This window comes from Sylvia atricapilla, chromosome 1, assembly GCF_009819655.1.
Source record: "Sylvia atricapilla isolate bSylAtr1 chromosome 1, bSylAtr1.pri, whole genome shotgun sequence".
NCBI classification, from domain to species: Eukaryota; Metazoa; Chordata; class Aves; order Passeriformes; family Sylviidae; genus Sylvia; species Sylvia atricapilla.
Genome location: NC_089140.1, coordinates 122,727,320 through 122,754,152, shown reverse-complemented (window position 1 = coordinate 122,754,152; position 26,833 = coordinate 122,727,320). Strand labels below are relative to the sequence as shown.

Here is a 26,833-nt window from a genome sequence, read left to right as displayed (position 1 = left end):
CTTTTCATTTTTCTTCCATCCCCCTCTCTTTCTTCATATTTCAGTCTCTTAGTTGTGGTTTTCTGCTTCAGGAAGAATATTAACAGCGGTGACTAAATTCCCAATCTGTCCAGCCTACTACAAAGACACTACAAATAACATTTTGATTACTGAACCAGCAGCAAACCACAACAATTTAAGTACTGCTTGCATGGAGGAAGGGGTGTTTAAAGTGTTTCAAAGAGAAAGGTAATCTTAGTTTGTTCTCTATTTCTTTAGAGAGCATACCTGAAAACTCCCTTTTTCATCACTGTAGTATATTTTAAGCAAGCATATTCTTTTCCAGTTTCCAAAATGACAACATTATCCAGTCTGTAAAATCAACACTGTTCAGCAATGAATTTGCTGTCTTTATCCACATCCAGGTTTGAGGAGGGAGAGAGAATTCTCAGGAGCATGAAGGCCAGATGATCTCCAGAGTAAAAGTAACAGCAGGAGAAAATGTACCAGATGAGTACAGAAATGCAGAAATTTCAGATTCCACACTTCAGATATGAAGTAGCCCTATCTGTTTACTGCTTATTTCAGCAACCGAAGGAAACAAGAAAAGGTGTCTTCATCAAGAGTTACTCACAGACTATTCTGAAACTCAGCTTCCAGAACTCATGTCGAAACTCTCACTTGACATTTAAGACTCGTTCAGCTCTGCCCTATGATAACTTCCCTTTCCAGGGTCTGTAAGTATTCCAAGCATTGACAACTTGGCGCTGCAAGCTTTCGTTCTGACCTCCTGCAATGGACACAGTTAACTCAGCTGCCTCTGCAGGGCCAGGTCAAAGCAGAGGCAAGGGCTCACCTAGAAAGCATGGCTCCCAGAGACAGCCACAGTATCAGCCCCACCAAGAAACAGCACCTTGTTTTGCTCTTGAGCTGCAGGTCCTCTATTGCCTTTCTCTGCCATGTGACACAAAGTCTCACTGCACAAGATCTTAAATTATAAGCTCTCCACAGTGCCCCACACAAGGAAGTGTTTTCCTTTGTTTCTAATTCAAATATACAATGATTAAATAATGATAATAAATTAATTTCATGGTTCAATTAACTATTCCTCAGCAGAAGTAAATTATTACATGGTTTTGTTAAAAAAAAAAAAAATCAAAATTTACCCCAAATACCTTGATTACATAGTAGATTATTTAAATATTTGGGAGTGATTGATTTTTATTAGCGGTAATAAGCTTTCCACTACAATGTCCTTCCATTAAATGAGTCTTTCTAGCCCAAAAGATAGTTACCTCACTTTGCTTAAAATGCACTTTCCATACAAAAAGATCTAATCCCCTTTCTGTGAAACCAGTCACGTGAATTAACCCTATTCACTTCAAACAGGTATTCTAAAAGACGAATTACTCATTACTAACAAAGTTAGGCATCTGTTTTACCTAACTGCTTTATCACTGTGAAAAACTACATGCAAATATTGACAAGACTGTTCTTTCAGGATCCTGATATTCATAAATATCTGCATTTCATTTTGTGAGGTAGCCCAGAGTGCTAATTCCTCATGCGTTAGAAAAAAAATAGTACAGAATCCAACAATATGGGCCTATGGAATGTCCCCTCAGCCGCCTCAGCAGAGATAACGCCAGAAAGTTATCTGAGGAGCCGTAACCCTTAATGTCACCTGTGAATCTGTGCTTATATGTAAAAACTAAATGTAGTTATGGCTTGGAAATAAGTAAATCAGCATTTGAGTATCCTTTAACTTTTGTTTAATAAACACTGACAATTCCTCCAAGCTGTTCACATAGAGATCTCTTTCGTTTGCCAGAACAGTAAAAGCCAACTTCACAGTGCGGTTTGCCTCACCTGAGGTGTACAATACAAGTAAATTATAGCTTTTGAATCACCTAAAACACTTCCGAGGCCGTGAGGGAAAACCTGACGGTTAGTTACGGATGCCAGTAACTAACCGAGCAACCACGTACCGAGCAGTGCAACTGCCTGCAGCGCTTTTAGGCTGCTGCCCACGCTCTTTCCCCAGTCTGCTTGCTTCTCCTCTCACAGGCCGGCGGATCCTGCCCGCAAACGCTCCACAGGCTTCTCGCCTCCCTGCGGACTCCACCCCAGACTGCCCTCAACTCCAAGCCGGGAGTCTCCTCACTCCCACACGAGCGGCCCCACCCCGAGCAGCAGCCGCCGGCGGCGCCGGCCGAGCCACAAGCGGCAACCCCGCCATTCGAGTCCCACCGGCCCCGGAGCTGCCCCGCCCCCCCACCGCCATTGGCTGCTCCGCCTCACTCCGGGCCCCTGATTTGATTCTCGGGCTGTCAGTCAAGCAGCGCGCGGCCCGCCCTGGCACGGCCGCCGGGCGGAGAGCCCTTCCGCGCGCCGTCCCGGTGTCCCGGAGCGCTTCTTGCGCAGCCGCGCCGGGCGCTGGCCGGGGCCCTGCTGGGGCTGGGGCGGCTGAGGGGACAGCGCCCGAGGGGACAGCGCCCGAGGGGACAGCGCCCGAGGGGACAGCGCCCGAGGGGACAGCGCCCGAGGCGGCTCCGTCCGCGCAGAGCCTCGCTCGGAGGCTCGAGGCTGAGCCCGGCGCACCCGCGGAGTGGCGCAGGGCTGGGCCTGGCAGCGGCGCAGGTCAGTCGGGACGCGGGGCGGGACGAGACGGAGCGGCTGCGGCGGGCGGGAGCCGCTGCGGGGACCATGGCCTTTGGTGGAGCCCTTCCGGGCACCTCCCGCGGGCCGGCAGGCTGGGGCAGTCTCTTTGGCTGAGGCCCCGGAGCTCATGCGGGGCCTGCGTATAAAAACTTGTGTAAAAACTGTGCTCCCCGGTCGCCCCCGCTCCGTGAGTCCCGCTGGCGTTCAGCCTCCTGGTGCCGCAGCGTGCAGAGACGCGGAGCTTCCAGCTAGGCCCAGGCCTGCGGTAAGGGGGACAGAGCCTGGGGACGACCTCTGCGGAGATGAGAGGACATAAGGTCGTGTCAGAGGGGTATTATTATCTGAATTCTGATATCACCTGAGAGACTGAAACATTTATAATCTTCAAGGGTCATTTCTCTGACTGCCTACTATAGGTGGCAAAGAAACGTAAAAATGAGGGTGGCACCGTTCCACTTTCTGTTAATCCAGTTTTGTGCAGCCTGTAAGTAACGAACCATTGGTTAATCACAAAACAAACGTGAATTAATTCTGAATGGCCAATGTGTTTTGACAAACAGACAAATTCTGCTTGTAGTTCATACTGGAAACCACAGTACTGTATAATTCTCGTATGATCTTATACCTGTCAGTGTGAGGTGTTCACTAAGGTCAAAGATGAAGTATGATTAAAAGTATTACTAAATGGTGAAGTTTGTTCTAAAATTTGAGTCCAAAATATTTTGCCATTTGATTTCATTGGAAGTTGGTTATCAGCAAGCTTTTTTGGAGCTTTTCTTGGTATACAATTTAGCAACAGTTGTTCAAAAAGTTTTCTTTTTAATACTAATGCTATTGTTATTCTTTTTGAAAATCAGTTTTATCAGGGTTTTCTTCTACAGATTATTTTTCAACTTTCTGCTGCAGTTCCTCCTCAGCAGCAGCTTGTTTTTCAGTTCTTGGCTGTCCATCATGACTAGTTTATCTAATGATTAGTAGTAGAGCAACTGAAAGTGTCATTGCTGGCACTTAATTAGAGTAGTAAATAAGCTATTAAAGGAAGGAAAAATTAATGATTTGGGGATTTTTTTTTTTTTTAGTGTTTGTTTATACTGCATGAAGTCATCAGTTTCCGTTACTTGCTGTGGGGTTAAATTCACATCTATAGGATGTATAAATTAACTCATTAAAAGGGCTTTTTTTTCCTTTTTAATTTTTAGTGTAAATTGAATAAACCAGTAGGGCGCATAATCAAGAGTACTGAAGGGATTTGACACATCTTAATTCTTCAGGAAATTATTACAGAAATAGATGATCATGTCAGTATTGAAATGTCTACTCTGGTTGCTAGTGCCTCTAGCATTAGATGTTTATAAGAATACTTTTTAGGAGTTAGTGCTGTGTTGATGATTGAACTTCATGGTCCTAAAGGTCTCTTCTAATCTTGATAATTCTAGGATTCTGTGATTTACACTTTTAATTACTATGATGATTGTAGTGTTCTCCATATCATAAAGTTTTTTACTTGAGTCTATGAATTGGAAGGTAGAATATGTTTAAAGCTGTTGTCTGTGAAGATTTTGCAAGGATCTTATATTGAACCCACTTTCTTGCCTACTAGTCTGGATTTTTTGGGGAGAGTCTGAAAGAGGTGCAATGTTTGGGCCTTTTTACGTAGTGAGAGTTTGTGTATATACCAATATTTCAAATACCCCAATCTTTTATATATGCACATATATATATATATATATATATATACACACACACACACATATTTGCAGTTTTTGCAGTTTTTAAAGTCGGAATTGAGGATGTTTGTTAGTGGGTGCAGAATATTGTGAAATTGCAATAAACTGGGGCCAAGACAACTGCAATAACTCTCCTTAGCATTTTGCCTCCACGTTTACATCCATTAACTCCTAGGCTTATCTTTGTTGGGGTTTTTTGTCAAGAACATCCTTTTCAGCAAATGAAAAAAATCAGTTCCCATTAATGTTGTTTCAATTAAGTAAATAGTTAAAATTAGGTGTTATTAGTATATAAAGACTTGATTGAACCCTTCATAGAATAGAGTAGGAAAGGTGATTTCTGTACTCTGATATTTTTTGACACTGTTCCTAATCCAAGGACCTTAATTTGTTCTTTGACATCAAATGCTGTGGTGTAAGTCAAGAAAGACATTATATCTTCTCCATTTATAGTACTTTGAGGTGATAGTCTTGAAAATGGCTAAAACCTGCTACCTAGAGAATATTAGGGAAGGAAGGAAGGAAACATGTTTATGGCTACATAGTATCAATACCAAGAATATGGTGTAAAATAAATGGTTCTTCAGTATATAAAGTGTCAAAAGTGTAGGGAGTGATATCTGAATCCAATATTAAGGTATAGCTGGATGTTGTAATGAAGCACATGGTCTTTCAGGGAAAGAAACCCTAAACATTTAATTACATGTTCAAAATGTGAGATAGTGGGAATGTTTTGTGGGTTTTTTTTTGTTATTGTTGTTGTTGTTTGTTTTGGGTTTTTTTTTTTTTTAAATTATGAAAGTAGTTTCAAAGCCATGAGGTTCAAAAAGAAGGGGAGGAGGGGACAAAGAAGGAAAGAGGTGGACAGCTTCTTGAAGGAAAATTAGTAGTAAATTAAACAGTAGACAAAACCGGGCAACAATTTGAGATTATAATTTAAATACCTAGCTATCCATATGTTTTGTTTCTCTATTGGTTATAATGGCCTGCTCTTGCAAAGCTTTTAAAAATTCCACAACACTGTTGTTGCTGTGGAATGTCTGTATTTATTCAGTGAAAACAACAATCAAGATGATGGAAAGAAACAAATAAATTGTGTCCAGCTAACACTAAATGATAAGATTCAGACATAAATACAATTTCATTGAATTAGCTTATAAGCATGAGAGGCTCCAATAATAATAATTAAGATAATAAGAAGAAATGTGACTAAATGTTTGCATTAAAAGATAGCACTGTATTTAATAAGAAATGTTCTTCATATATTACCAATAAATTCATTCTAAATCTATGTCAGTCTAACTGAAGAATAAGATACATTATATTACATGTTTGATACCTTATTTCTTAAACCTTTTAGGTGTTTAATGATTTTTGGGCAGGCAGGGCTTTTTTAAGACTCTCTAGGTAATAACTTTTTCAATAAAGTAGTTCACTGTGTTTGTGCCAGTTTAGCAATGTTTCCTTTAAGCTATATGGTCTCTGACAGAAACTAATGTAATCGATTTCTTATTCAGTTGGTTAGTGATATTAGTGCTGGCTTTTCTGAGAGCCTGGTTTAAGAATAAGAAAGAAAGATCATTGCGCTGGATTTTAGGAAAGCAGGCTCTGGCCTCTTCAGGGATCTACTTGGAAGAATCCCCCTGGGTCAGGCCCTGGAGGGATGCAGCAAAGCTGGTTGATACTCAAGGATCAGCTCCTTGGAGCTCGAGAGTCCACCCCAACAGTTAAAAAGTCAGGCTAAAATGCCAACAGCCGTGCATTGTTGAACAAGGAGCTCATGACAAAAGTCAGACATTAAAAGTTCATGTGCAGAAGCAGGAACAGATTACCTGGGAGTAGTATAGAGACAGTGTCTGAGCATGTATAGATGTGATTAGGAAAGTCAGACTCCACCTGGAGTTCAGTCTGGTGAGGGTTGTTCTGTAAATACACCAGTAGCAGGAGGAATACCAGGGAAAATGTGGTCTCATGGCTGAATGAACAGGGAATGTGGCCGAGGTTCTGCAGGCCGCCTTTGCTTCCAGCTCTACTGGCAAAGACCTTCAGGAACTGTAGAAAACTGGGAAAAATCTGGAGCAGGGATGATATACATTTGGAATAGGTTTAGGTTAGAGAATACTAAAGTAAATAGAACATAGATAATGCTCTGGGAATGAACCTGAGTGCTGAGGGAGCTGGCTGATATCATTGTGAGGACAGTCTCAATAATTGTAGAACTGGTAAAAGTGCCTGTAGACTGGAGGGAAGTCAGTGTTTCTTCTGTTTTCGAAAGGGCAGGAAGAAGTACTCGGGGAACTACAGCCTGGTCAGCTTTACCTTGATCCCGGAGAAGGGTGGAAGGTGATGGGGCAGCTAATCCTGGAGACTCTTCTAAGACACATTAAAGAAAATGTCAGCATAGATTTACCGAGGGGAAGCCATTCTTGACCAACCTGATAATTTTCTATGAAGAAATGGCTTGGCAAACAAGGGAAGGGGTACTTGAATCAGTCAGTCTTTCAGCATTGTCTCCTGTGACATCCTTGTGGAGAAGCTGCTGCAGTATGGGCTGGATGAGCACATAGTGAGGTCAGCATAAAACGTGCAGAACAGATGGAGCACAGGGAATGGCAATCAGTGTGAAGTCTAGTTGGAAGCTGGTAACTACTGTTGTACCCCAGGGGTCAATACTGTGTTCTGCCCTGTTTAACATCTCCATTAATGATCTGGTTGATGCAGTGTGTGCAGTTAGAAGATGATAATTTTGTCAATTAAAATCAGTCTTTCAGTGGAATACCCTAATGTCAGTTTTTCCCTAGCAAGGTCTGGTTCCCAAATGTTAACTAGGAAAAACATTTGAATTCATGCAATTTCTCAGAGCATACAGAAAATGAATTTAAATTTTCAACCTAAATGATAGTACTTTGGAAGTTGGCTCACTGGCTGTATTGCTGCTGCAGTTAATGAGGAGAGCCACTACAACTTGTTCCTTCTGTTGGACTGCAGAAGTTTACTTCAGTATGGTGTTTCAAGCAGGCTGCTTCTGCTGTTTTGAGGTTTTTATTGGGTTTTCTTGGTCTGTTTTTTTTAGAGATAGAGTTGGGCTCTTTTCCTTTACCTATTAGCTCACATACTTTTTCACTTATACCGCTGAAGAGAGTCGCACTCTTTCTGTTCTGTCATTTTAACTAACAAGTAGGCTCTCAACATCAGCTGCTATATAACACTCCCTGTAAAGTTAAAGCAACAAATTAAAAAAAAAAAACCATTGCAAATGGCCAATGTATTGTGCTAAAAAGATGTAGACTCATAGTCAGATTGTGCTGTACTTCTTCAAGAGCTAAATTGTTCCTGCGGCCATACAGTCAACTTACAGCTAAAAGTGTCATCAGTTCACGTCTAAACTTGACAGAAATCTTCAGGAAAGGATGCTGTCTATTTGTAACATGCCTCTCTCAGAGAGGAGGTTGGGGTTTTTTTTTTTGTTTGGAGGTGGAATGCAAGAACTTCAGAAGTTTGAGTTTATTTCAAACTCTTTTGAAAAGGAAACTAAGTTCAGGTTTTTCAGCGTAAGGGGGAAAATTAAGAGAAATTAAGAACTTTGAGGAAAAAGAAGATGTACACAATATAGGAAGGAAGACAAATTACAGCAATGGTGCAAAACTTAATTCAGGATTGATTATGGCTGGGTCTGGGCACTTCCTTCTCCTGCAAGGGAAGACTTGAGGAGGCTTTTTACCTTTAGGAGGAGGTTGAATTCTGCTAGTATTGATTGTGTTTATATCAGTAGCTGCCTGGGAACCATTTCCCTAAAAATCTTGTCTCTGACACTCCTTATCTCCCCTCGGTTCTTGCTAGTATTGTGAGTGGGGCTAGAAAAGAAAGGAGTTAATCAAAACTTAAATTCTAAGAAAACTTGAAAAAATGCATTAAAATAATAGTATTCAAAAGTAATATCTATTCTTTAGGCAGAGAAGCAGACAAAAATATCACAGGAGGGGTTCGGTAAGGAGGAAAAACTTTACCCGAAAAGGAAATTAATATATTGCTATGACACTATGGGGCATAACTAAATCATGAAGGGAAATGCACATTGGAATTGCAGAGGGATTTCAGAAGCTGTAACAGCATACAGCTCAGGCTGGCTAGCAAGGAAATTATTATCACTCTTCTAAACTGTTACTTGTAATACATGTATGCAGCCATTCAATTGATTCTAAAATGCTAATGAAGTTGTGGGATTGAGGAGAAGTGTGGTGGAAGTGTATCAGTCTTCCCTTGTGTGCCTAAAGTTCCCATAATTACCAAGTAATAAAATCGTCAAGGATTGGGGACACTGAACACATTAAATTTTCCCAAGCACCCCTAGTAATCATTGTGTATTCCAGATGTTTCTAAGTACAAATGAAAAGAGCTAAAAGTAGGGAGGAATCACATAGTGTTACTTATTTAAACAGAGTAGCCTCTCACAAGTCGGAATAAATCCTCCACTGGACTTGTATGAATAATTATTTTCTTTTTATTTTTGAAAGACAGCTAGAAGTTTCATTATTTATATTTGCAGTGTTGTGGTGCTTTGCCTGCACGTTCAGCATGTTGAACTTGAAGACAGAAAGAACAGTTCAAGTCCAGTCAATCAAAAAGCTTGGGTGTCTGTCTTGCCGTTGAGTGGTGGTGGATGTAGGAGTATGATGCTGAGATTGAAAGGCAGCTGGTTTCTCAATTACCTGTTGCTCCTGACCCTGTTGTTCTTTTTACTGGTACTGCATCTGTCTTATCTGAATCTGTGGTGACCTGTTTGTGTACATATCTGAAGGAAAAAAAGGAAAAAAGTTTGAATAGGGTTGGCTTTTGCCAGTTCAACATGTAAAAACAATTCAGTAGAAGTTCAGATAAGTTCTGGTGCTAATCTGTAATATAAGGACAGAACACAGTAGAAGGAAAATAGGAGAGAGTGACTATAGCTGTCAAAAATTACATTACCTTAGGTTTTTATAGAGCACAAGCCTGAAAAATAAAACATATGTCAGGTAAGGTACTGTTCTTTATCCTTACACCAGTTGAGAGGTCTTGATTATAATTAGATTCAATTATAAGTTATGCCATATAGTGCAAAGCCAAAGCTTAAGACATAGAGTGAACAGCTTTGTCTTTTTATTGATGCAAGACTTCATTGGTCCTAGCAAATCATAAATATATACAGTCTGTAACAACACTGTTTTTACATAGACTCCTCTTTTTGTACAAATGTGGACAGAAGTTAATTATGACTTAGTTAGGCATTTAGGACAGATTTTATCATTCTCATCTAGTAAGTATTTCTGATAAAAGGTTAAAGGACCTTCCGTTCCTGCAGTGCAGTACTTGGATCAGCATTGTTACACTTGCATATTGCTGAATATTCATGACTGTGCAGTTGGTATGCATATGTATGTAAAAAGGAAGAAAGTTGGAATAAAATCTGGGCAGTGACTGTGTTTCATAAATGATAAGCGTAAAGTGTTTAATGCAAAATTGCAGGGTTCTGTCATCTGTGGTAAATTGTATCAGAGTATATAGAGCAGATGTTGCTTCTGAATCTCTTGTATGTATCTTCTCAATCTTCATCCTGGCATCTCCATACGTACCTGGTGATCCACTCATATGAAGCAGACAGGTAGGAGCAGAACAGAGACACGGAGCTGTGAAATGAGAATTTAAGTTGGATGACTTTTTGTTTGCTTTTTGGGTAATTTTGAATGGAAGAAATGTAAGGAGGGGCATGGGTTGACACAGTGCTTGACAAATAAGGTGGTATGAGATACAATGCCCTTACAACAATGAAATGCAGATGTTACGTATATCATGAGGTATAAGATCAACTTTTCAGAAAAGCAACAATAACCAGCAAAGGAAGAGTAATGGCTATAACTGCCCTCACTGTGGCCACAACTGTACGTTCATGTTCTGTCATTGGACCATTCTGAAATGGAACTGCATACCTCTGCCACCAGGTGATATTTCACCTGCTTTACACAAAAGATGGCACATTTACTAAGCCTTTTGTTCTTTTCACTGCTGCACAGTGCATTGCAGTATTACTTTGTCATCCATTTACCAGAACATCACAGCCAGAATGTCTTCAAATACTCAAACAGATGTCTCACGGTCATTTGTTGATCACATCAGCAGTTGAGACCTACATTATTAACTTAATTCTCAGCTTTGCTTAGCTTTTACACCTCCTGATACTGGTTTAGTCAAAGATGTTGCCCTTCCTTACAAGGGGCTATTTCTTCCCAGGTAACCATCACAGTTGCCACTCTCTTCAACTAATTCAGCCAAATTTCTCTTCATCTTTTTAGTTCATCAACAGTAAAGGTAAGGCACTTCTCCAAATAGTTCCCATTACCTAGTTCCAAAGAAAAGAGAGTCTGTTGTGTACTAGGCACATATTTTGCTCAGCATCTAGATCAAGAGATTTTTAACCATGGTTTTTGGAAATCTTCAAGTTAGAATGCAACTTTGGTTTTTACACTTTCAGGGTTTTATCACTGATTGCTTTAAAAGGAACAACAGCTAGATTTCATTTAGTGTAACAGAGAATGAGAATTTATAAGTGGAGCTGACACGTCCCTTTAGAGATTAATTTGTAATTTGATGTACTAAGGAAGAGGATGACAAAAGAGGAAATAAGTTGAGGAAGGAAGAGAAAAAGGATATGGGATTAAGAATAATAGTGATGGAACATTAGCTTGTTACATCTTCCTGTTTATGCCAATAAATGAAAATTAGGGCATATCAAAAAAGTTGGCAGTGTGATGCTGTCTCTGGCTTCTATGCTATGTGGAATACAAATGTACTTTGAGATTTTATAGCCTTGAATTTAGCATCACAAATTTTAAAAGGTAGTATTTTAATTATTTGTTATGAGATAGTTATCAGATCTGATTCTTTGGATCTAATAATCTGTCTTTTAAGAGTGCTGACTAATGACAAATTTATCTGAAGTCAGAAGAAGCTTTTAGCATTCAGAATATCTTTAAGAGTGGCCAGTAATAGTCTTGGTTGCTAGCATTCATCGAGGGGATGTGTTACACTGATGGATTTTCAGTTTCCATCAAATGCTGACAGAAATGACTGATGTACAACTTCTAACAGTGCAGCACTTTCCTGCTGCTCTTCGTTACTGTTGTATCAATTCTGGCTCTTCTGAGCTGGTTTTGATTTTGTAACTTGAAGCCCTAATATTTTGATTCTGGCAGGTAGTTTATGGAAGATAAATCAATGAGCTATCGTCATGTTTCCTTGCTGTCTCCAGGCATTCAGCAGTGGCTAATCTCTTGTATCTCATTTTATGAAATTTAAGTTTACTGAGTTAAAATTGGAAAAGCAGCCTGTGATTTGAATGCATCTTTGTCTTGTGCTTGGTCTTTGGACCTTAAATGTAACTGTAGCATTTAGGATTCTGGGATTATTTACTTGTTGCTCACTTAACCTCCATAATAAAATTCTTAATTTTATCTATGGGATTGATTTGTTACACAGTTATTCAGTGTTTTCCTTGAATTCATCTATTTTGAGAAATAGTCCTTTCTCCCAGGAATATAAGAAATAAGTAACGGTTTCTGTGATTGCTGTGTGTTACCGACTTTTCAATTAGTGTTAATAGTTACTCCAAACAGTTAAAGAATCAATTTATGTTCTTTAGAAAATGATAGGTATTTGTCTTAAGTATATAGAAATCCAGACAGTAATACAAAATCAGTCTTTTTTAAGGTTATTTGAGGTAGTGCTATAGCGATAAGTTAATTTTACAGTGATTAAGAGACAACACAGTTGGGGTGCCCAATTAGACTTTGATCTGAGGATATTTCTCTCTGCACTTGATAAGCAAGAAGGAGATGAGAACTAATGGCGAGACATGAGGCTTTGAGCAGCTGGGGTCCATGTTCTGTGTTATGAGAGCTGGTGTAAAGGAAGATTTTAAAACTAACTGAATACATATTGTTTGATTTCTCATCTTTAAAATTTATTTCTTTTAAATTGATATCTAAAATACCCTCTGCTATTGAGAGTACCCAAAGAGAACATGAATTCTATACATTTTCATAAAGAAAAGAGTAGAACACTTCACATCATCTTAACATTGTTGTGATGGGTGGAAATGTAGTTTTCATTGCTATCTGTTGATACCCTAACTTAAAGGTATCAAGAGGGATAGCGAACCAAGGCTATGGCTTGCTTCTCTGCTTTCACACACACCCAGTTATGGCAATGTTGAATGCACAATACCAAATGTATGGTAGCTCCTGAGGGAAAAAGGGGCTGTGTGTTAGTGTTAGTGTTATCTCCAAAGAGAAGATGATTCCAGCATGCTCACGCTATGTACTGCTTCCCCATGCTTAGACCACTGATCTCGGTGCTGGGCAACTTGGCTGTTGAAAAGGGTGAAAACTTGTTACCTTTAATGTAGATTCTGTTATTTCTTTGTGTTTAGATAGTTTATAATAATAACCTAAAATAGTAATAGTGAATGTTAAAAGGGACTTTGTATCAAGAAATCTTCCATGGCCTGGAAATTAAAAGAGTTGTCCAGGCAGAAATTAGCGATGAATATAAATGAATAGCATAGGAATGTAAGAGTAAAATCAATGACTCTGAAGAACAAAATAAGTTTCAATTTACAAAGCACAAGAAAAGAATCAATGAAAGGGTCCAAAATTCTGAGTAAAAGGAGGCACGAAGGGATAAGTCCATTACCTAGATCTGTTATTAAATAAGAAAGGAGAACAAGGAACAGACTTTCAAAGACTGATTCTTTCCTTCATACTTTGTAAAAGAGATATATTGTGACCTGCTACTTTCATAAAATTAATCTTGGACAGGAAATAAGAGTGGAACCAAAGTGCAGAAAGAATAGCCTAAGGAATCTTAATATAGATGTGCTCAAGTGGCAAATCCTAATAAAATTCATCCTAGAATGATTGAGGAATTAGGCACTGCTGATTTTATTTATTTATTTAATATCCCAGAGGGTGGAAATAGCCAGCAAAATGGGTTTGTGTGTATCTGGTTTTGTGCCTCTTTATTCTTCTGTAAAGAGAATTATTGAAACTGTCAGTTTTGATTCCAAATAAAGGTTCAGGAGTAAATAGTTTAGCAATTAATTTGTATCTAATGATGTGTAGAAGAGAGATGGTAAAACAACCAGTATGGTTTGCTGAAAACCTGTTTGTAAGAAACCTCAGTATTTTTCTCTTCTAAATAAGAAAAGTAAGCTTAGTAAGAAGAAAACTTTAGGTACAGTAGATCTTGATTTTAATAAAATCTTTTTCCTTACATGAGCCAGCTAGGGAAACATAGTATCAGTATTGTCTCCATGAGATGTTGATGTTATCAGCATCAAGTTGAAAGATTGCCTTTACAGAGTAATTATCTATAGTACCCTGTCAAGATGAAAAGGCATTAGTGAGTTGGATGATGGAAGAGAACACATACTTAGAAAAGTTACTGATGAAAAAAGCTGGAGAGAGGTTGAAAGTTTTTAGGGTTTTCTTTTTTCCTTTGTTTTAAAGATAGGATCTGAATGTAGAATACTCTTGATGAGTTTGGAAAGTGTAAAATCAACAAGATGAAAAACAATGCAAGCATTTAACATGAAAAACTCAAAATACATTAATCCAAAGCAGGAAATAATTATTCAGATAGAAAAATGAGAGAAAAAGACATGAAGATATAGTAGATCTCAAGGTAAATTGCTACTGGGGAAAAAAAAAGTTGTCATTTTTATTGTGGATTTTACTTGTGTTTTTGGTTTGGATTGGTTTTTTCTAGAGGATCATACCAGGCATGTTTTAGGAAAGCAAATACTGTCTAGCTTGGCAAGTCTTCTGTGAGTAGTTAGTCCTCTCACATACCTTGCTGCTTTTTACTCTTGAGAAGGTGCAGCAAAATGGAATTTTTTTCATTGTTCCTGATTTCTGCTATGGAATGAAAACCATCCTGATTTATACTAAACATGTTTCATACTGAAAATAAGAAAAAGAGTCTTTGTAATTATTAGGGTCATAAAACAATGGAACAGACTACTTAGAAAAACTGTGGAATTAGCTTTTTTGGTAGTTAAACACATGTCAATATATTTTTGAGCCTGTGTTCATGCTGTGTTAGGATTTGGTGGTCTCTTATAGTCCATTCCATCTCTCTGTAAGTACAGTGTTAGAGTACATGTTTTATCTGCACAGAAGAGACTGTGTAAAAGAATTAAATCACAAACTCAGTGAAGTCAGTGGATGTGCTAATTATGCATCCTAAATGTAATTTTGAGTTCCCAGAATTTCCAGCTAGGTTGGAAAGATCTTTGAGCATCACAGAAAACATCTTTGAGTATCATGTCCAACCTGTGCCCTAACACCTCCTCATTAACTAAGCCATGGCACTGAGTACCATGTCCAGTCTTTTTTTAAACACCCCAGGGATGCTGACTCCACCTCCCTGAGCAGATGATTCCTGTGCCAAATCACCCTTTTAGTGAAGAATTTTTTCCTGATATCTAACCTAAACTTCCCCTGGAACAGCTTAAGACTCTGTCCTCTCATTCTGTCTCTGGTTGCCTGGGAGAGGAGACTGATCCCAACCTGGCTACAGCCACCTTTCAGGCAGTTGTAGAGAGTCAGAAGGTCTCCCCTGGGCCTCCTTTTCTCCAGGCTTAACATCCCCAGCTCCCTCAGTTATTGGTCACAGGGTTTGTGTTCCAAGCCCCTCACCAGCCTCCTTGCCTCCTCTGGACATGCTCAAGCGTCTCAACGTCCTTCCTAAACTGAGGGCCCAGAACTGGACACAGCACTCGAGGTGTGGCCTCACCAGTGCAGGGGAAGAATGACCTCCCTGCTCCTGCTGGTCTCACTACAGGCTAGGATGGTCTTGGCCACCTGGGCACACTGCTGGCTTGTGTTCAGTCAGCTCTCAACCCATACCCCCACCCTGGCCACTGTCCAGCCACTCTGTCCTCAGTCTGTGGTGCTGCAGGGGATTGTTGTGGCCAAGGTGCAGGACTCAGCACTTGGACTTATTAAAATACATGTCGTGGACTGGGCCCATCTGTCCAGACTGTCCAGATCCCTTTGCAGAGTCCTTCTACTCTCCAACAGATCGGCACATGCTCCTGGCTTGATATTGCAAATTTACTGATGGTGGACCCTCATCCAAATCATCACAGAAGATATTAACCAGGAGTTAATATCACCCTGTCGCAGTGAGGGTGACTGTGACAAGTCTTTGAGGCTCCTGGTTTCAGGGTGAGTGCGTGTCCCGGTCAGGCTGACTCGCACATGGCCCCAGCACTGATCCTTGGGGGACACCACTAGTGACTGGCCACCAACTGTTAGGAACATATTTTGGTTTTTAATTTAATAATTTTTTTTATTGTACTTCTCAAAACATGATTTGACAGATCATACTTTAAATTATTTTGAGGCTTCTGCATATATGTCTATTTGTCATCTAATGATTATGCTAGAAAAGCAGGGAATTTTATTGCAGTAGCTCCGAGATAGAAACCCTTTGATTACTCATCCACAATAGAAAAGCCCTGTGGAAAAAATGGCACCCAAGAGGTTACCTGCATTTGTATATTTCTGCAGGCAAAGTTTACAGACCTGTAAATTTAAATGTAGAATTTTTTGTGGGCAGAATGCATTGACAAATATGCCTGATGGTAATACATCTTGTACTGATAGTCCCAGAACAGGTCAATAATAATGCTTGTATTGATAGCAGCCATGCAGGAGATGTTACTTGGTATTATAGCTAAAATCCATGTTATCCCCTTAATTATAATTACATTAATATTGACAGGCTGTTGACAATACTCACATTACTATTGATAGATTTCTGTCAATAACATGTTTCCAAATAAAATATATTCATTCATAATTTCTACAATGCTCAATAACAGCACTAATATATACCAGAAGAAATTCCTTTTTCCTTCATGATATACAGTATTTTTTTTTTGGACTGTACAAGTGGGAATGTTTATTTGTTGGTTAAAAAAAAGACGAAACAGGCAAAATATAGGTCATTCAAGAAAGGAACATTTTAGGGGGGTTTTGGTTGGTTTTTTTTTTTTTTTTTTTTCTGCCAGGCAATTTTTTTTTCTATGCAATAACTTTGACAGTATAAAGTAAAGAAAGAACCTTACAAGTACCAGTCTTTACTCTTATGCCTTAAAGAGTATTTATGTAAAAGGTTCATCACACATCAAGTTCATTATATATCTGAATGTTGATACCTGTCCGTTTTGTTATCAGGTCTATGATTCTGAGTTCTTACGTTTTAAGCAACATAAAATAAAAGAGTTATAACAGTAAGGATTTAATAAAATAAATGAATAAAAACATAGAGGAAAATGAACATTCTCTGTATTCTGTGTAGCTCAGCAAAATATAGAATGCAAAAATAACATTAAAAAAAGTTCAAGATAAAAGTCTTAGCACTTACAGTGTATGTTTTTATCTAGTTTTAAGCTGCTATAGTTCTCATTTATTTCTACTGTAGTATTACTGTTTGGGAAAACAATATAAACTGAAAAACAGCACATTTCTGAAAGAACTTTGTATAGAAGTAATTTTTAAAGGAAGATTTCCTACCATAGCAAAATTGAGATTAAAATTTAGGGCTCTTCTCTCAAAGAAACTGTTGCTCTTATTCAGATCATAGGACATTTGAAGACATTTTCATAGGACAATGCAGATTTCAAACTGTCCCTTTTAATATTTGTCTATAGGAAGTAAATATCTTCCCTGTAATTGCAATAAAATCTTAATTCAGAAGAAAGCATAATGTATAGAGAGCACTTAAGTACACTGAAATGTGCTTACACATTAAAATCAGAAGTATATGGATATAATCTTTAGGTAACTTGCAGGGTCCAGTTAACAGCCATGGCCTATATGGCAAGCTTTAAATGTTCTTAGTGGGAAAGAACTTCCGAACAATGCCCACATGTATTGCTTGAATTGAGAACACTTAGTTGTTCATCAAAAAGAGAATTTTTTTTTTTTTTTTAGTTTTACATAGCTATGTTACAAGCGTAATTTAAAAGATAGCATCCTTATTGTTATTTGGTTTTCTTCCTTTTCCATACAGCCTGTATAAACATGACCAAAAGTTCAATTTCATAGCTAGTAATTCAGAAAGTGACATTAAACGCGGCACAATTAAACAGTATGTATGGTATTGATTCTGATTCTTTTAAAAAGACTTGATAAATTCGGCAAAATTTCAAAGGTTAACAAACAGTAGTTGTGCTGCTCAGGCGTGTTGTCTCAGAAGTGGTTCCCATTTTCTGTGTACAAAGTTCCAGTGCAATCTGACAGATTCGATGAAGTTGTTTCCTTCAAATACAGTTCTGTATACAGTGACGAACATGAAAAAAATATCAATTAGGTTCTGCAGGGAGGCAATGGGAATCTCAAGCTCCAAGTCCCAGAGAAGATCTTTACAGCATTTAGTCTACTCTCCTGTGAAAATACGGGGTAAATTAATTGCTAAAATAGGTAGATTCAGGTATAATTTAGTCAAGTTTCAAGAATTTCTGAGGATGGAGATTTCAGTTTCTGTAGACAAAAGGTTCCAACTTCCTTGGGTCCAATTGGAATTTCTCATATAGTGACTTAACACACAGTTGCCTCTCTTTCATTGCATCTCACAGAAAACTTTGACTTAATCTTCTCTGCAACCCTTAGGAAGTAGAAGATTATTTGTAAACCATTTCTTAGCTGCCTTGTCCTTCAAGCTGAACAATGAGTTCCTTCAAGCTCTTCTCATATATCAGGACCTGGGGTTCTGTGATGGTATTAGTTACAGGACTCTTTCCAGTTTGTTGATTTTTTTTTTTTTAAACTGTCCATAGAAAAGAGGCAAAACTGAATTTAGTATCCCAGGTGTAGACTCACCAATGCCAAGTGGAGGGTAATATGCACATTTTTCAGTATGCTGGCTATACACATGCTCATGTGCTGCAGGGATGCACTGATGGCTTGTGTTCAGCTTGCTGCCTGTCAGAATCCCCACATCCTCCTTCTCGAAGTAGGTGTGCAGTCGTATTGGCTCCCAGCCTATGTGTAGTTTATGATCCATGAAATTGACACATTTTCTTTTGTCTTCGGAAAGTTGGTGATGACTCATTCCTCACTTGCTCAGATTTCTTTAGATAATATAGCTATAATAGGGGAAAAATTGTAAATATTTAGTCTACCTCTCTTATTTATGAGAAACCTACAATAGAAATTGCACATAGCACCTTGCAGTAATAAAAAACTGTTGAAAAAGATGGTTGAACTGATGGAAAATACTCCTAGTAGATGGATCAAGGAAATTGTTGGATAAGATGTCCCTTTTGAGTAACTTAAGCATTTTTAAAGGAGGTTTTGTGTGTTGGGAGTTATATAGAACCCTGAAACAAGTAGAACAAAGTGAAATGAATGGAAGACAAAGTGAAGAAGACGTTAGACTTTTAGGGGTTATGAGTGGATAACCAGTGACAGGTTCCAGAGGAGATGGTTATCAAAGGCTACGGTTTCTAAAGTGGTAGTGGTGTGAAAAGATGAGGGATAGGAGGGTGGATGGTCATTGGTGCTGGAGTTTTTGAAGTCATGCAGCAAAGCCCATTAGGGGTTGAATTGACCCTTTGGTCATAAATTAGAAGAAGAAAGTTATTTGGATTATCCTGGAAAATTTATTTTTTTGCTTTGCTTTGGTTCCTGCTACAGAAAAGACTTAAGTGTGAGGGAGACAGGCTTGGGTACACAGCCTTTGTATCTCGGTTTTTCTAGCTATTGTGCATTCATGCAATGAACCCTATAGTGGTTTGCCCAGAGGAGGTGGCCTTACACTACCTTCAGCCATGTTTTGCCTGCTAATAAGGAAGGAGGAGTTTTAAAAAAAACCTGAGTGGAGCTGTTGTATGCTTTACCCATGTAGCAGTCTTAGTCAATTGGAAACTACTGTTATACGCCCTACACTAAGGACAAAGTCATCTTCCCTTGCACTGATAACTAATTACAAATATGGAAAACAGTAGGAAAACCACAGATGATGTTTTATGTTGTGTTTTAAAACTTCTGGGGTGTTCTGTTTCAGCAAACATGCTTGTTTGTCTGAAGGATTTTTGGCATTATTAATAATCATTGCTACCAAGACCCTCTACAGCATCTTTAACTCACAGTAATCTTGTATGGTTATAAGATTTTTCTCTTATAAATAAGAATTTGAGGCACTACTTGCTATACTTTTTCCAGAAGGCTGTGAACTCCTTGCAGGTCTGTTACGCAAAGAAACTAGTTTAGAAACTCAAATATGCCGCATACTGTCTTTAAACAGTTCTGAATCACTTTGGGGTATTTTCTGTTGACAAAAGAAAGCAAAAATTGATTACCCCAGAATTGAGGTGTTACCTGTATTTTGTTTGGCAGTTTATTGCATTTATTTCTCAGTCAGACTTCCAGATGGAACAACATTTAAAAGAAGCAATTTAAAAAATTATTTTTATTTTTCTCTATGATGCTTGATCAAAAGTATGCATTTGTTGGAAGTTGCTAGTATATATTGGTCATCTTGCATGGAAATGTTATACAAGTAGCACAATACCACACCTGTCAAAAACACTCTAGAAAATATATGCAGACTTCAGTGAAGTACTGTATAATAATTTATGTCTGAATGCTGAATATTTCTTTTATCTCATATGATTCTTCTCCAAACAACTCACTGCATTTATTGAGAAAATTTTACTCTTTCCCACCTTAATATTCATCCATATCTTTATGTAATTCTTAAATTTGTCAGTATTTCTAAGATTTTGCTTTCAGCTGCGGCAGTTGAAGTTTTCATATGGCAATACTTTGTCTGCCTTACTGTTCTTTTCCAGATTTATTGGTTAGTATGTTCATTTTCCCTGTTTCTCCGTAAAACACCATACAGTGTTACAGTTCTTCTTTCTGATCTATTTTAAGGTTCAGTTGAATATGACAATTATGCAATAATTTTAAAAAATATATATTTCTTAATATGTATATGTGTGTATATATAAAAGTCTGTGGATTTTTCTGACTATCTAGATGATGTTGAACAGTTTTTTATTACCAAATGTTAACTGTTTGTGAGAAATAGCCAAGGATAATTTCTTCTAAAAAAAGAGATTTTAAACTCATTTAAATGTATGCTAATTTTATATTAATGTAAAGCTTCCTGAAAGGAATTGTGGCATATTAATAACATATTTATAGAGCATTCTGAGAACTTTGTTGTTTCTGGTCTACTGCTGGTATACTACAAGTTTGTTGTCTTTAATAAAAATGGAAATAGGAAATATGCCATTATACTAAAATCTGTGTTTTATTTCTAGGAAGTTTTTTTTGGGAAGAAATGGCCTCCAGCATTGGAAATGAAAAGAGTGTGAATGCTGTGCTCAGAATAAGTCAACTTGATGCTCTTGAACTAAACAAAGCCCTGGAACAACTAGTGTGGTCCCAGTTTACCAGCTGTTTTCATGGATTTAAACCAGGGATGTTGGCTCATTTTGAACCAGAAGTAAAAGCATTTTTATGTCTTATATTATGGAAATTCACTATCTATTCCAAGAACGCAACTGTGGGACAGGCTATTCTCAATATTCAGTACAAGAATAACTTATCTCAGACAGAGAAATACCAACCTCTGAGCAAACATCAGAAGTTATGGTATCTAATTTTCACTGTTGGTGGAAGATGGTTGGAAGAAAGGTGTTATGATTTATTTAGCAATTGTCAACAGCAGTCTTTCTGCAAAATTAAGAGCTTTATTAGTTTCGGTTCTGGACTTCTAAAGCTTTGTGGACTTGTAAATTTTCTGATTTTTCTTCGCAAAGGAACATTCGCAACACTTACAGAGCGCATTCTAGGAATTAGATCAGTTTTTTGCAAGCCGCAAAGTGTTCGTCAGATAGGATTTGAATACATGAACAGGGAGCTCTTATGGCATGGCTTTGCTGAATTTTTGATATATCTGCTACCGCTCATTAATGTACAGAAACTGAAACTAAAGATTTCTTCTTGGTGCTTGCCTATTGCAGGTCTTTCCAATAGTGAAAACACATTAGCAGCTCACTGCAGGGAATGTTCATTATGTGGGGAATGGCCTACCATGCCACATACCATAGGCTGTCCACATGTTTTTTGTTACTACTGTATTAAAAGTAACTTTTTATTTGATATGTATTTTACATGTCCTAAATGTGGCTCAGAGGTACACAATCTTCAGCCATTGAAGTATAAAATTGAAATGACAGAATTGCATGTCTGATATGAGGTTCATTTAGTTTTACACTGTACATGATGTGTATTGAAGAGATTAATGGAAGAATTCAGAAATTATTGAAAGCAGACTGCTTAAAAATGGCTTTGGAGACTCTGTAATTTACTGTAACATGTATTTTTGCTGATCTTAGGTTTTTATTGAGTAACAGTGCCGTAATGCCCTACCCCACTGGGCAGGTATAGGGAAGGTAGCTGTATTTACTCTGGGTGGTGTGTGGGAGGAACAACAACATTCTCAGCAGGTTCAATCAGAACTTTTACTTGGAAAGTTTAGAATATTCTAATTGAATAAGGCACTTGGGAAACTTTGACTTGGCAATCTTTAATTTACCCAGACACAGTGCCATTACCACTTTAACTACTAGATGGATTTAGTGGAAATGTTGTTCATTTCGTGCCTAAAGAATAAATGTTAAATTTTAAATTTGAATTCCCAGTATGATGTTACACTAAAAAAAAAAAAAAAAAAGGTATAAAGAAGATGTAAGCAAAACAGTGTACCTTCTAGACCTTTGTGAGATGACAACTAATTTTCTCAGGCAACTATGTCTCCAACCTTCAACTGCATATATATTGCATTCCACCTCTTCCCTCAGAAACTGAGAGATGAAACCCATCATCCATCGGAATGTGGCAACTGTTCAGGGTAACCCACATTCTTCTGAGTCAGAGACACTGAAAAAAACTGTTTGCTCACAAGATGCTGTCTGTAGGAATTGTCATTCAAGTTTTTTTTGTTGTGGTCAAGGTTGGTGCCAAATCTCAGAGTACACTTCCACACAGAAGAAGATGAAACACAGTTATGTAAAAGTTGATACCTTAAAATAGGTAATTTCCTGCTTTTTGCTTTCACTATTTTCTTTCTTAGTTGGCTTTGCAATGTTTTAATTGTTCTAACATTTTATCCATTTACTCTTCAACCTAGTTTTATAAGCTTATTTTCTTTTTAATTACAATCCTATTTTAACAGGAAGTCTTATCCAGAAGGTCCTCATTATACAAAAATACATTATGTCCTCTTTTGAATCTTAAATTGTTAAAAACATATACAGTTAAATCGAATAAATAGCTTTATTGGTGGCTCTGTTCTTGATTGGCAATCATCAATAGTCCCAAAAATAGCAGGATAACAGCTGATTGAGTATCTTTGATCTCCTTTATGAAATGGTTTATTACATTCTTCATTTTACATCCTGATTAGAACAATGCACTAGGCTATTTGTTTGAAGATTTTAAATTTTAGGTTTTGATCTTTAGAGTGACACACAGTGCTTTCATCTGATGTAATTAGATATAGTTAGCAGGTGGGCAGTCCAAAATGTCATTAATTCTGCTACTGTGAGTCAACAGAGACTTTAGAGCAAATGCTTCCAGATACTGTGCTGCAATATTATTTGCTGTCAAATGTGTTTATTAGCAGCCTGCCATACTTCTGTTATTTGCCGTTACAATTAGAACCAGCAGGTGCAAATGTGTTTTTATTAGAGTATGAAAGCTGACAAGTCATTTGGAGAGTATGCTGAAGTTACTTCTTGATCCTGAAGGAATGTTGTATGAATTGTCCTTCCACATCACTTAATAGTTTTCCCAAAGAAATGTATTGGCAACCCTGACTTCAAGGTGATCTAATGTCTCCAGATACATCAGCATTTTTGCTACTTCAGTATTTTACTATGTTTATTAATTAAGACTTGCCGGCATCCAAAATCCAGTGTTTGTCATTTACAATCATAGCAGGCCTTTGTTTACTGTCGACTCTTCATTTATTCTGAAGTCTCAGAGCAGTATTTTATCAAAAGAGCCTAGATTCTCTGTATTGGCCTCTGCTAGGTGTCATGTCGTTCTTATATAGGAGTTAGCTTCTTTCCTATTTAGAAATGTTTCATTTTCCTGAATATTAAAGAATGTTATCTTCCTTTTTCATTCCACCTCCCTCTGTCCTGCTGTTTGATATGGGTAAGCTGTATGAAATTCCTGGGGTTTGTTTTGTCTCTTGCAGCTTCATGCAGGTAAAGTTTGTATTCTTGTTTTTCATCCCTGCTACATTATCGATACAAAACCTGTTTCAAGCAGTTTAGTACCTCTGTTGTACAGCTCTTTTCTGCTGGTTCTGCTATATTGCACTTTACTGTTGGGGTTTTTTTCTGGAATTAAACTTTTAATACTTAACTTATTCTGACTTATGATAGCAGAGCATTGTTCTAGTTCTGTAGCATATCCTCATCACTGTGTTGGGTTTGTAGCCCATAGCATTAACAAAGTTTGTAAAGTCAGTGTCCTGTGGCATCAACAGTTTCGTTACCCTGAGATCCCAGATCTTAAGATGGGGGGTTAGTTCTTTTATTTTCCATGGAAGTAAGCAGGTAACAAGCATCTCACAGGTAGTGGTGGTCTCACAAGTAGGTGGTTTGGGAAAAGAATGGGTGTTTATGTCAGATACAGATTTTTTTTAATCTCCCATATGGTAAAACCTTTGCTCAGATGTAGTTGCAGCTGGGATTAATGAGGCCAGGGTTCCAGCTTGAATATTGAAAAAGTATTTGCTACCAGCTTATCTTTTTAGTACTTCAAAGTCAATATTCAGCATTTTCCTGAAGCACTTTAAAGTGAAATATACACTTAATATTTTAATTCTGTTTTGTTGTGTCTTGTGATCTATAAGCTGCAGAAGAGTCTTAGTTGAAGATATTACAGGAAAAATCAGATTATTTGTAGACTAATTAAAGGATAATTAGTTTTACATATTAATTACCTTGATAATTTGTCCTCATAAGCGTTATATTTTTCAGGTTTAAACTCAACTCTAAGAAAGGACATGCTACATCTGGTCTGTCTTCTGCAGTAGGGGGAGTAAAATTTGTTTTGGAATGTGTATCTTTAAACAAAAGGGGTTAGTATTCAGCTACCATTAAAATGTACTTTTGAGTGCATTCTAATGGTGTATGTGCATCAGTGAAAAGGATAAATGCTTAGAATTTAAGGAAGCTAAAGGACCAAAACTTTTATTCAGTCTTGGATAGGAGTTACAGCCTTGTATTACCAGTTTTATTTGTGCTCTGTTGGGGACATTCAAGGAAAAGCTACACTAACGTTTTCATTATGAAAAAAAGAATGCATAAGTGAAACAGATTAATTACATTAATAAACGTACTAGAAAACTTTTCATTTCTACATCTGAATGAGAATTACCCGTTGCTACAAGGAGCGATTCAGGTGGCATTCAGATGAAAGAAATCGGAGAATACTGATTTTTACTTCCACAAACCATCACCATTCCATCTACTCTGTATGTTTTAAGGGAGGTCTTATATAAATAGTTTTATAGAAGATTTAAAAGTGTGAGTTTCTGTAAAAGAAGTGAGAGGGATAGTATTTGATTTATGCCTTACCTGGAAATACTTATTTTTTCGTGAAATATGAACAAGGATGATCTCAGCATTAGTAAAGAGAAAATGTGAAGAAAGATATGTATTTGCTAGATACAATACTGTTCTTACTTGAGAATACTAACACAATTGTTATCTAGGATGTGTCATTCTTATGAAAACCAAGCTGACAAATAAATTATACTTTTTAACAGGAGGTTCTGAAGTTTGCCTTTTTCTTAGAAGAGTTTTTCTGAAAGGGTGGTTATTTCTTACTCAGTGGGTGACTTCATACTTTGCAATTAAAATGCAAAGTGAGAAACTAGTTTAGACTTCTCTTTTAAACTTTCTTCAGTTTTAGGTTTAAGCAAATTATCTTTTTCACATTTCTTTTGAGCACATTAGTCATAGCTGTTGGACTTCACTGTGTGTTTGCTAGGAAGCTGTGTTGCCTTGTACTGAGAAGAGAATATTGTGGCATGACTGGGCAAGGATAGGGTTTGTGCTTATTGCCACGACACATAATAAAACTGATGGTCATTTGCCTTTAATACGGTATGGTAGCCTGAGCTGCTGCAAGTCACAGTGCATACAACCAAAACAGCAGAAGCAGTTTCAAAATGGTGCTTCAACCCTTTACATATTCCTCAGAGGAACTCTTAGTAGAATTTGTTGAATAGATTACAGCTGCCTTCAATCTCCCAAGATAGTTTTACGTGTTGACAACATTAAAACATCCACCTAAATTGTTGCCATAGTCTTCAGTTTCTGTCATTCCAGGGAAGTCCACTTCCAAAGCGAGGAGCTGGCACAAGCCTGGCAAAGTAGCCAAATATCACTCAAAGAAAAGACATTTGTGGGTAGAGTCTCTCTCAGGCTGGCCCCAGATGAATCACAAACAAGCACAAGCATGTTGGTAGAGCATCTGCTAAAGCCAACTGGTCATCTTTTCGGTTCTCTAGAGCACACCTGGGGTTTTAGAATTCTTAAACTGTCTGTTGATCTGCATGCAAAAATGCAGATCTATTTCAGATAAGAGGTGTGGACAGACCTGTGCAACAGCTGGTTCAGGTAGTTGTATGTCTTGCAGGCAGTTTTTAATAAGTACAAAATCCTTAGCTGCATACATCTCTGATCTTCAGTGTCCTAAGAGAACAAACTGGTGCAAAATATGATAAAGTTGGCCGGTGTGCTGCCATTCATTTCATATCTGTCCGGATACTTTTCATAAAGGATTCAAAATCTCCCTGACTGCTACACTAACAATAATAACAACCTATCCCTGATTTAGTCTGTATCGAAATAAAAAAAGGATAAAAATAGGGCGAAACTAGAGGCAGGTGCTCTACATGAGAATCAGAACTCTAGATGAATGTGGCTGCAGGGCGAAGAACATGAGGATTTCAGAGGGCCTGTTGTATGAAAAAACAGCACTCAGTGCTGTTCATTTCATATACTAAGTGGACAAGTTGTGTGTGGTATTTCTTCTCCAAAAGCAATGCTTGAAAGACCAGAGCATGCTGCAGATGCAAACATGAGATGGGCAATTAGCCAAGTGGCACGTCTTCTATTACATGCATTGTGGAAAATAGGGTAACAGTTCAGTTGTGTTTGGCTGGTTGTCTCCAGGTTTAATCAAACTGGCCCTTGCAGAAGGTATAGTTGGACCTGCAGCACGGTGCCTCTGTTGCATACTTTCACAATCCTTGTGACTGATAGCAGCAAGGGCAGTCACCCTGCAACAGTTTCAAAGGTAGTAGAGTGGCAAGGCACAAAAAAG

The 26,833-nt window shown here is 37.9% G+C and overlaps 1 protein-coding gene across 1 annotated transcript; it reads left to right on the top strand.

The window, feature by feature from the left end:
* Nucleotides 1-2,507: 2,507 nt before the first annotated feature.
* On the top strand, nucleotides 2,508-25,270 carry PEX2 (peroxisomal biogenesis factor 2). The gene is made up of 2 exons (XM_066332550.1): nucleotides 2,508-2,619; nucleotides 20,740-25,270. Exon 2 carries the CDS (start codon nucleotides 20,760-20,762, stop codon nucleotides 21,672-21,674), a length of 915 nt encoding a protein of 304 aa, XP_066188647.1. The 5' UTR covers nucleotides 2,508-2,619; nucleotides 20,740-20,759; the 3' UTR covers nucleotides 21,675-25,270.
* The last annotated feature ends 1,563 nt before the right edge of the window (nucleotides 25,271-26,833 follow it).